Here is an 11,411-nt window from a genome sequence, read left to right as displayed (position 1 = left end):
CCCTGCACATGTTCAAATCTGACACTTGCCCCGCATGCCTGTTTACAGTAGATGCCCTGAAAGTTGGATCAGAAGTGGCTGCTGCACAAGTCAACTCTTCTGCCTGTTTTAGACTCAGAGAGCCCCAATGAGCAAGGGTTAACTTAAATCACGGGGGTACCTACCCACATTCGTGGGTTGATCACAGGGTAAAGTTCTAATTCTGTGGTCGCTGTGCAGTGGCCCTGTCCCTCGGCGCTGACTGGTAGAGAGGTCCAGGGGAGAGGAGGGGTGATGGGGCAGTCACCATCTTGATTGCTGGCTGCCCTTTGTGTGGCCCTGCCCCTCAATGCTGATTGGCAGAGGCACTGTGGGGTCAGGGGATGGGTGGTAGAAAGGCATAATGGGACAGTAGCCATCTTTGCTGCTGCCCTTCATGCTACTCCACCAGCTGGGGCCTTCTCCTTCCAGCAGTGCGGACTACTGGCTCCTGCTGGGAAACCAGCATTTAACAAGTTTTTTTGTTGCTGTTGATTTTGTGGTTTCTGTAAAATCTGCAAAAGTGTGAATTAAGTAGGAATGAGGCAGGGCAGCACATGCATCTCACAGCTGTTTCTGGTCGTGCGATGCACAAGACGTGCCCTGATTGTGACACCCACTTGAGAACTACTGAGGTAAACCGAGCAGCTCCCATCTGGGGATACTGCCAAATTAAAAAAAAAAAAAGTGTTGGGGAAGGGTGCTCTGACTAACAGAGTGACAACCACTGTTCTCTAAATTGTTTTCTTCAGTGTGTTTGAAACAATCCACTTAGTGAATCCTCTCACACTTTAGCTGGAATTGGTAGAGTACCAATAAACATATTTAATGATGTAAAACACTGAAAGGTATCATGATGAACAGAAGGTATCCCACTGACTAGAATTACATTTTGTAAAGCAATAGAAGACACTACAGTATTTGAACTGTTACAATGATAAAAGGTTAAATGATTTAGAAACAAAACCAGGGTAATTAAGTAACATTTATTTTACATAGAACAATCTCCAAAGAATATATTTAAAAACTAAGTACTGATTTATTGCATTTTATTTTTCTTACAAAAGACAGACAGGCACAATTGAATTAAGCAAATGCCTCAAACTGAACAACAACTGATCACTATTCAGATTGCCCCTTCGCCACGTTTAAAAGGCTATGAATAGAAACTTTAATTTACCATGAGGCAGTAGTGCATTTTTATTTAGTAGGAATTAATCAAAATATACTTTTGTACAGTAAACTGTTATTGTAACTTTATAATTACCTATAAAAACTTCTTAATTGCACAAGTTTGCTTTACAATTGACAATTGCCAGAAAATAGGCTTAGCATTGTAAGTAAATATTTTCCCAAACTATCCCATAAAAACAAATAATTACGATTTCTTTCAGTGAATACTTCACAAGTCTAATAAGAACTATATTATGTATCTGAGGTCATTTTAAAAATATAGGTTTTAATAGGAAGAGGTTTATATATTTATTCCATTCAGCTAAATTTATCTTTTGCCTACCGCAAAAATCCATTCACCCCCATTAACTGAGTGTCTCTAAGCAGATATACTTTGATTTGAAAGTACCAAGACCAGTAAAATCTGAAGAAGTGTTTACATTAATCTGATTTCTACTTTACTACTTCATTACCAAATGATGAAAAAGGCACATCAGCATGTTCCTTTGAACAGTTTAGTCTTTTCGATGTCAAAAAGAGTGTCCAATGATAGTAACTTCAAACATGTTTAAAAGCAAAAATACTGAAAAGACTTCCCATTGATTAGATGCACAGTCCATGAAATCTGAAGTCCTCATTTTCCATAGAATTTCTTATTCAACAGGAATATAAGCAAGTTTACATTCACTTTAGCTTTATCAAACATTTTCATTACAGCCACACCTTCATACTGCATCTGAAGCAAATCCTGCAATTAGAAATAAGATTTATTCTTTATTTGAGTTCATATTTTACAATATCCACAGATATTAAGATAACATTGTAGGCGCATTATTATAATTTCAGTCCTTCAAAGTCTGGGCCTTACACATTTTAGCTAATTCTTTGTCAGTTTTAAACACATACTTGTGTTCTCCACACACCACCTAAAATTCACTCTCATAATTGTTACCCCACATATCTCTTATGCTAATACAATAGTTTATGAAAAAATAAATCAGAAAGTTAATACTTTTTAAAGATTTAAATGACAGTCTATTTAGAGTCCAGCAAGGCAAATAAATTCAAACTCTACCTGGAAATGCAGTTGCACTTTCTCCATCTCAACCCCCAAGAATTTTGCTTTGATTTCAAAATCACCTACTTCTTCACCAGGTGTGATATCAAACATAACATTCTTAAACCTTAAAAAACAAAAATACCTGGATTTACAATATGCCACAACATAACATGCTCAAAAATACTTAATTGAGGTACTTGGGCACAAACAGTCAGAAACTTGTAGCCTACACACTTACCTGAGCAAATCCTTAATTCCAAGCTAGTTTACAGAGACTGTCCTGGCAAGGTAAACCTGAAAGTTCACCTTCCTGTTTGGGTACAGCTGCTCTGTGATATAACAACTCAAAACTCACTACAAAACTCTTCAAATGCAAACAAGACACCCTTCATGACTGGGTGCATTTTCTACATTGCATCATAACACCAAGGAGGTTCCCACTGAATGTTTATGTAGCGGTGACATCAGTGGTCAAGTCATTAGTGCGTCTCTACATGACAACATGGCCCAATAGGATTTGCAAGATTAATTTCTATTGGATTCAGTACCATGAGTATACTGCAGCAATACTGTGAGTAGATGAAGCAGTCCCAAATTGGGCTTTCTTCTCTGAGCTGTTCAGACTCAAGATCTGGAATAGTGTAACCACTTCTGATTTCTCCTGACAGAGAGAGCTGAACAGCCAGACAAAGACTTTCTTGCAGAAGAAAACTGGCTCTCCCACAATAAAGTAGATGATTATTTCCAACCTGGAAGACATCTGAGGCAACAACCCTCCAAGAGCACTCCTGATTGGTAGTGGTAGGAAAAGCATTCTCCTGAGGATGAAAACCCTTGGAACTCCAAGAGGGCTCCAACCCCAGGTGCACATGCCTCCCACCTTGTGCAGGGTATCAGGGGCCATTTCCTCACAGTGGAACCCTCCCAGAGCTGTTTTCAGCACCTGCTAACTGCCCACTGACAGCCTTCCCCCCTCCCATGCTGGGGAGAGGACAATGTCAACCAGTGAGCTCCCCTAGGGGAGTAGCCTTCTAGGGCACATCCTCATGCATGTGCACGTATAGGGGTGTGTGTTTCCCATAGCACAAATAGCAGTGGCACATATTTATGCTGCCGCTATTCATCCCTAGGCATCCCCTGCACGTGTGCTCTGCTGCATGGCAAGGAGACCTGAGTGGGGTAGAGGAGGCTAAGGCTAGCACCTATGCTGGCCCCAGTGCCTTACCTGGGTTGTGGGGGGCCTCCTGGGGCAGCAGCACTGATCCTGCTGCACAGAGCCTGGCTGATAGCTAGAGCATGGTTCTGGCCAGCCAGGCTTCAGTTTCTGGTGGCACATGCTGTTGCCATCTGCACTGTGCCATTTGTTTTAGCGGCAGTTTTTTTTTGACACTGGGATCTCCCAGTATAAAAGATGCCGCAATGTAAATTACTAGCGTGGTGCATGGGTGTATGTGCACTGCATGCAGCTTGTGGTGCCTCAGATGGCTCTGAGGCATCACAAACCACAAATGCATGCTTGTGGGGACACACCTCTAGCGTCTGAAACATAGGGGCTGAAACACATGTATACTCCAACTCCCAGGCTATGTTTCTACTGCTAAGGGTTTCAGAGATAATTCTTAGTGCTAGAAATGAGCACCTGACAATGGAGTTGGTCTGACAACTATGAAACAGAGCCAAAAGCAGATTTTATTTTTTCTCTCTTTTAGGATGATTTGATCTGTTAAAGTCTCAAAGAAAATGCAGGAATGATACGAGTCTAAAACTCCAGAATATCTGTCCTGCACTAATTCCAGTAGGTGTCTGTCATAAATCAAGAAATTAACCTGTTTGAGCAATAGATATTCCCCCCTCTCATATGCCTATTTTGGATAAGGCAGACTCAAAGGCAGCAAGAGGTCTGAGTCTCCAGAGTATGAAATAGAGTCCCCCCGCAGAAGTGGTACAAGCACCTACTCTGGATATATTTAAGAAATGCTTAGATGCTTAGCTTGCTGGGGTGATCTGACCCTAGCTGACTTGGGGCTGGACCCAGTGATCTTAGGAGGTCCTTTCCAGCCCTAATGTCTATGAAATCTACGAAGAGGTGGTTTTTGGCTTTCCTCCTCCAATAAGTTTCTGGGCTACTAGTTTGGCAAAGGATAATAACGAAGAAGTTTCTCCCACTGTTGAAGGCCTGAAGTATTCATGGGTTTTGCTGAAGTAGGCAGCAAACATTTTGGCTAGACCCCCAGCAGTTTTCTAAGAACAGGACTCATTAGAAAGGATGCACTTAAGATTTGCTTCAAATAATTACCTATTGTTCAGGGCTCAATCCAGTGTTGGTATTTCAACAGTTTTATCATCTCTTACCATCAAATAACATCCATGGAAATTCATGAATATCTCTAGCTAGTGGTTAGATGCATGTTTGACTAATATAAATAACTTGGAAATAAAATCCCATCCAGGACACTGTGGCCCTGACCAAAAAGAAGGTTGCTAAGGAGTGTTTGAAGACTTGAGGCTTTCAGGCCCCTTCTTTCCTTCTGAGCTTTTGGAGAGAAATCCTCCTACTATGTTCTTTATTATAAAATGTTATTAAGGAGGCTAGAAAACACCCCAGGGCCTTCTGCAATTTCAGAGCTTTTAATGAACTTTCCATTCCTCGTTAAGATTTTCTCAACAAGTATAGTTGATCCTGCCCTGGGACAGAGGATGGACACTAGAGGATTTCAAAGTCCCTCCCATGCCTATTTCCTATGATTCTCTTTCCTATGAACTGCAATCGAAGAATGTAGGGAGAAGAAAAATTCCACCTTAGTTTAGATGACATATGCTAGTCCTTGTTTTAAATTTAGTAATCCTCTTTCTCTGGATGATCCTTGACAGTAGCAGCTGCCTTCTTTCCCAGGAGTTCAAGGGGGCAAAACAACCCTCTTGTTTCTCCAACTTGTGGTTAACATCACAAGTTCCCCAAAATGGAGAAGTAGGTGGTGGTGGTGGAGCTCATGAAAGACAAGGATGTAGGGCATTTTTATCTGCTGCATTTTCCAGTCTCCAACTTTCTAAAGAGATTTTAAATTGTAGGAATGAAGTTTCATTGTTATTGTGTGCCAAAAAAGGAAGGAGAGTTCAATTACTGTCCTGTTCACTATGCAATAGGCAACTGAAAAAAAGTAATAAAAGGAATCATTCAACTAGAATGGGGAAGTCAAACTCAAGATGTTGGAGGGCTGCATTCCCTGCTTTTCAGGTACCCACAGGCCTCACTCCACCTCTTATGCTGGCAGACCTAGTAGCACCATAGAGAGAAGCCCTACTGTTGCAACCAGATCTCTGGCAGAGATCTGGCTGCAGCATTAGGATTTCCTGGGGTGGCAGCCAGTGACACTCCAGGCTGGACACCACCAATCAGATTCCTGGCTCTGGCCACAGGTTGGATGTTTGACACCCCTAATCTAAAAGCACAAGTCTCTCTCTTGTAAAGAAAAAGAGTTAGAAAGTATGTTCAACTCCTTATCACCACCAAACCTTCAATTTTGAGGTAGACTGGATTAGTAGATTGCCAGGGATAAGCAGAGAGCTATTACATCAAGCAGTTTTCTGAACTACAGCAGAGACTGTATCTGATCAAATACAAGACCTACTGAACTCCATATTGCACTGACATGAACTGCCTCACCCTTGCACTCACAGAACTTCCAGGATATTTTCACTGCCTACACAGCACTTTTGGAATTGCTGCAGAAACTAAGCCCACAGGATCCAAACCAAGACCTGAGGACTGCTGCTTTCATGATCTGTCTCTGGCAACCTTGAGAGCAGTGGGGCTAGGGGCAGGGGAGAGGCATCTTCCCTGAACAATTCTTACTACTTTTGTTCCAGGCTTGGACCATTTAGACAGGTCTTAGTTTTTGGTGGCACTCAAGAGTGCTGTGTAGGCAGTAAAGATATGCTGAAACTTCTGAGGGGAAGGGTGGGGCAGGTCATAAAATCAGTGCTACAAGCAATTTAATGGGTCTCTTATTTGATTAGATATACTCCATTTTTTCTGATCACTCACTCTCAAGAGGTCTTCAAAGACAGCATACACGTGCCCTTGTTGAATCTTGACTGGTGCATGGATGCGGGCGAGTGAAAACAAAGAGGCCTCAAAACGCACCAGATTTGAGTCATATTCCTTGGAAAAGCCCATTCATGACGAGCAGGAAAACAACCCTGTCACACTAACTCTTGATTAAAAGTTCTCCTCAGATGCAATTACTTTTGAGATCGTTATTTGTTTGGTTGGCTCTGTACAATCTCAGAAGGGGATCTTGTTTGTGAAACAGCACCGTGAACAGTGCTGTTGTCTAAGAGAGAGGGTGGGGAGAAATGGAAGGAAATTTGTTTGCCACTAACCCAAACTGACGTATAAAACCTAGGATATTATGAATAATGGAAGAGGAGTTGATAGTACAACTGTCTGCATTGCTGGAGACAAATCTATGTAGAGAGTGGATGGGGTTAGCCAGGCCAAGTTTTTAATACGTCCAGGAGTAGATCAATCCTAAAGTGTCTTAGTGTGAGATAGAGGTCCTGATCCAGACATTTCAAAACTGAATTTCTTACTTGAGGCAAAATCTAAAATTTTCCTTTCCTGGCAACTACAGCAGCTACCTGAGAACTTTACTTGAAAGTGAATGCAAGTGATTGTTTGGTAGACGAAAACCTAACAGCTGCTCAGCAAATCAGTTGATTTGTGCTTGTCAAGTTATATAAAGAAGGAAATTCTATAATTTAGATACAATGTTGGAACACGCCTGTTGATCATGGACTCTTAACCAAATAATTAAACTATCAAGCCAACTACCAGTGAGAGAAATTTAGGATAAGCTGTTTTAATCTCCTTAAACCTAGAGGTGCACCGATATATCGGTCACATATCAGTGCCGATAAAAGGAAAATTAACATTATCAGCAATCAGGTTTTTTCAGCTGGTGTAGCTGATAACATCACCGATGAATGCCAAGTGCATGTGTACAGTCCCAGCATACACACAGCCAGGAATGCAGCCCAGCAGCTTGAAGAGCAGCAACTAACCAGTAAGTCTGTGAGGAGGAAGCGGCATGGGGAAGGAAGGGGGGGGGGGGTAGGTAAAATCGAGGGCCCCACAGTGAGGGAGGGAGTGGGGCAGGGGCAGGTGCTGCCCAGCCAGGGCGCTGAAAGTAACCACCAGGAGTGAGACAGTTGCGGCCAGCTCCCTACCACTATGTGCACCCCTGAGTGAGACATGGGGGGAGGCATGTGCCCCCCCAGATCTGTGCATAGGGCAAGGATGGGCTGCCTGCTACAGGCTTTGGGCCAGGGGCTGTGCTGGCCTATTCCCAATTGGGGGGGAGGGGGGGCCTATTCCCAATGGGGGCTGGGCCAGTGCTGCACTTAGGGCAGGCAGTGGTGGCACTGGGAAGTGTGGCTATGGGATGGGCTATAGTCACTACAAAATCCCCTGTAGCTCCCCCTCCCCCCACCTCTCTCCCCACCCCCGGGGAAGAGGCTGGAGCAGCCCCCGGCCCCAAGCCTGCAGCAGGTAGCCCACCCTCACTCTGCACACAAATCTGCCCTGGGGGTGCATGCAATGGTGGGGAGCTGCTACCCCTCCCCATCCCCTGTGGCTCTGTCCTGCTCCAGAGCTTGCATTCCCTACCCTGGCTGGACAGTGCCTGCCCCTGTCCATGCCCCATTCCCGTCAACCACCCCCCCCCCCCCCCCAAACAGACTTACTGGCAGCAGGCTGCTCTCCAAGCTGCCGGGCTGCATTCCTATAAAAATCAGCTATCGCATTGGCATCAGCCGATACAGCTAGTTAATTCATAGATTGCTAGGGTCTGGAAGGGACCTTGCAGATCATCAGGTCCAGGCCCCAACAATCTAGGCAGGAAGACAACTGGGGTTAGGTGACCCCAGTGAGGTGACTGTCCAGTTTCCTCTTGAAAACCTCCAGGGTAGGTGACTGCACCACCTCTGAAAGGAGTTTATTCCAATCCAGACACCCTAACTGTGAAGGAGTTTTTCCTGGTATTAAGCCGGAAGCAACCTTCCAGAAGTTTGTATCCATTGGTCCTGGTCTTCCCTGGGGGTGCCTTAGTGAACAGTTGTTCACCAAGCTCCTCTGATATAGCAGTAAGTCACTATCAACTCCCCTCTCAACCTTCTCTTCAGGCTAGCGGCCCAGGTCCCTCAGCCTTTCCTTGTATGGCTTGCTTTGCAAGTCCCTGATCATACAGGTGGCTCTTCTCTGGACCGTCTCAAGCTTTTCCATGTCCTTATTAAAGTGCAGCACCCAGAACTGGACACAGTACTCCAACTGGAGTCTCACTAGTGCCGAGTATAGTGGGATTATCACTTCCTTAGTTTTACACGAGATACATCAGTTGATGCATGCCAGTGTGTTGTTTGCCCTTGCTGCTTGGCCAGCTCTCCCAACTGCCACTACACAGGTGCCCAGCTCCCCTCCACTGTGTGTGCAGCGCAAGTAGCTCAGCTAACCCCCCCACCCATGCAACACAGGCACCCTGGCCCCTTCTAGCTGCACCAACCCAACCCAGGGACAGGAGGTGGAAGCCAGGAATGGAGGGGGAAGTCAGGAAACCCACACTGCCGCTGCTTCAAAAGTAATGAGGGGAGTAGCAGCTGGCCAGGAGCCCATGGCCCAATGTTAGCTCCTTGCGGCTGCCAGTAGGACAGCCCTGGTCTATTTGATAATGCAGATTTAAATGCCATACTCACTGGTTAGTCTGAAGATCTTCAATTTCTAGGATGACCCCCTTTTCATGTAGTCTTGCTGCGGTGTATTTTAGTGATGTGTGCTTAAGTTTTCTGCTCCCTTTATCCTCCTCTTTTCCATCTATTTTAATTGACCTGCGTGAATTTCTATTAAAAAAAATTCTGGATCAATTCAAAATACCTACTTTTTCACTTTTTTTCCCCTTCTATGATTTACAAAGGACCTGCCAAAGACAGACCTTTTACTTGACTGAAAAGCAAGCTCTTGTTGATAACTAAACTAACTTTTAAATAGACAATAAAATTAGCATTATAAACAAGTGTTACATAATGATCAGAAGATGACAAATTTAAAATTTGTCTGAATGTTCTACAGACTTTTATAATGACTTTCAGCTACCAAACACTTGTTTTAGTAGCTAGGTTTATATCAATAATAAGATGCAAAGTGGTAAGTGACAAGAAATTTTCTTAACCCACGTTTAAAAATAAGCTTCTTTGTCTTCATTAAATTGAACTTATATATAACTTCTTATACTGCTATTTTAAATATAGCAATTTACAAGTATAATATAGTGACACAGTTATGTAGCAGATGTTTGATACTCAGTTAGGATAAGCTGCATAGCAGATTTGAGAGAGCGCCACAGTTACTGCCAAGATCTTCCACTCTAAATACAAAGTTGCCTCAATTATGATTAGTAGAGGCCTTTAAAGGAAAAGGTAAAATTACAAATATTCCCTCATTCTACCCCTGACATTACATGGCCAAACAGCCTCACTGAGAAGCCCCTATTAAAACTTTTAAGTTTAAACCAAGAAAGGGGTGGAGGGGGGGAGAACGGGGGAGAGGGAGGGGAAGAAAATAAAAATGTACATTGATCACAGGCTTTTCAAAAAGTTATTCAAATAAAATTTATCACTTCAGCTCCTTCCAGTGGCTGTCACTCACAACAGGGACAGTTCCGATTCACTTTTCCTATAAGATTTTACCTTGGTAGCATTCAAGTTTACAACAAAGGATAAAACCCTTCTCATGTTAATGGATCCCATAAAACATACGTTTTATAAATAAAGTTCTTTAACTCACTTTCGTGTTAAGTTGTCTAAACAGGTTTTTATATAGGTGTTGTAATAATTTATTTGTTCTTCATAAAATGCTGTCTTGGAGTTTAGTGCATTCAGAGTCTGTTGGAGTTTCATCAATTCAGCTTTTCTGTGATGTCGGTATCTTCTTTGATTTCGGATATCCTAAAAGGAGGAAGGTTTGGATTTTAATTACTTTACTGAATAGTTAGGTCACTTGGGATGTTACATTCTCACAGAATGCCATCACCAAAATGTGTACAGTACTTTCACAACGGAACAGCAGCACTGCACACGTCCTTTATTTATTGGGAAAAATATGAAACACTGCACTTGTTCACGTTAACCATTCATCTTCATTTCCAGAAGTGGCTCCTTAGATAGGAATTGTAGACCAGAATCCTATTACTGTGCAGAGAATGGTATTAAAAAAGTCAATCATGAGATGTAAAAGCCATTTGTAAGCAAGTCACTCAACTGCTTAAAAAGAAATCCCTCTTTAATATTTAAAATTAGATTGAAAAGGAATATCCATGTTTCAGTACATGCTTACTCAAGGACCACTAACTTCTCCCAGAGAAGTCCATTAGAACCAGTTAAAAGGACCCCATAGGCTCTTTTTATGGCACATGGTTATTTCTTGTGGTACACTCATGCTACTGCTGAGGACTTTGTGATCATATCTGTAATCTTTACTGCAGCACACAGAGTTTACAATGAGGTGGTGAAGACCAAGTAGGTAAGGCAGATTTTAACAGACTCGGATATGGACAGACAAACAAGTAGAGTTACTATTTAGGAGAAGTTGCATAGTAACGCTGTATGCTTGGTCTGCCTCCCACTCTACCCCATCCACCTGTAAGTGAAAGCTAAACTGGGGTAACTTAGCCATCAGTATAACAGGGCAAAGGTTCCATGGGTTGGTTTTCACTGATGTTTACCAATACTGCTGAGCAGTAAATACATAAATTAAATAAAGACAAGGATTTAACTTGCTATGTGCTCATCTGTCCACACTCCGATATCAGAGCTGGAGTAGCATGAAGTCACTCCAGTAGTGCAATACCATAGAAAACTGAGCCAGAGCAATATAAAGGGCTTATTTATCCAAAACTGTTACTTACCCACTAGTTGCTATGGATCTCACTGTATGCGTCTTATGTATGCAAGAGCAGTCTCTTAAATAGTATTGTGCATCAGGAACACTCATGCACCCTGTACCTCCTCATGTTCCTATAAAATGCCCTGAAGGACATAACTGGCCATTATTTCTCCCAAAATCTAGTCTGTGTTTATTGATGATTCAAAGCAGGAACCCATGACAGGT

At 42.8% G+C, this 11,411-nt stretch overlaps 1 protein-coding gene across 4 annotated transcripts in view; it reads right to left on the bottom strand.

Moving 5' to 3' along the window:
- Positions 1-966: 966 nt before the first annotated feature.
- The window catches only part of IQGAP2 (IQ motif containing GTPase activating protein 2), a 175,576-nt gene continuing 165,131 nt past the window's right edge, over positions 967-11,411 (bottom strand). For 3 of the 4 annotated variants that reach the window (XM_014521523.2, XM_014521525.2, XM_014521524.2), the window contains 4 exons: positions 10,089-10,249; positions 9,002-9,145; positions 2,267-2,375; positions 967-1,939 (listed from right to left, as the gene is read on the bottom strand). In XM_014521523.2, coding sequence (XP_014377009.1) covers positions 1,826-1,939; positions 2,267-2,375; positions 9,002-9,145; positions 10,089-10,249 — 528 coding nt within the window. In that variant the 3' untranslated portion in view covers positions 967-1,825. The remainder of the gene's footprint in view (positions 1,940-2,266; positions 2,376-9,001; positions 9,146-10,088; positions 10,250-11,411) is intronic. The other variant, XM_014521526.2, reaches the window with a different exon arrangement.

The sequence above is a fragment of the Alligator sinensis genome, unplaced genomic scaffold (assembly GCF_000455745.1).
Source record: "Alligator sinensis unplaced genomic scaffold, ASM45574v1 scaffold159_1, whole genome shotgun sequence".
Classification (NCBI taxonomy): Eukaryota; Metazoa; Chordata; order Crocodylia; family Alligatoridae; genus Alligator; species Alligator sinensis.
This window is presented reverse-complemented; position numbering and strand designations above follow the sequence as displayed.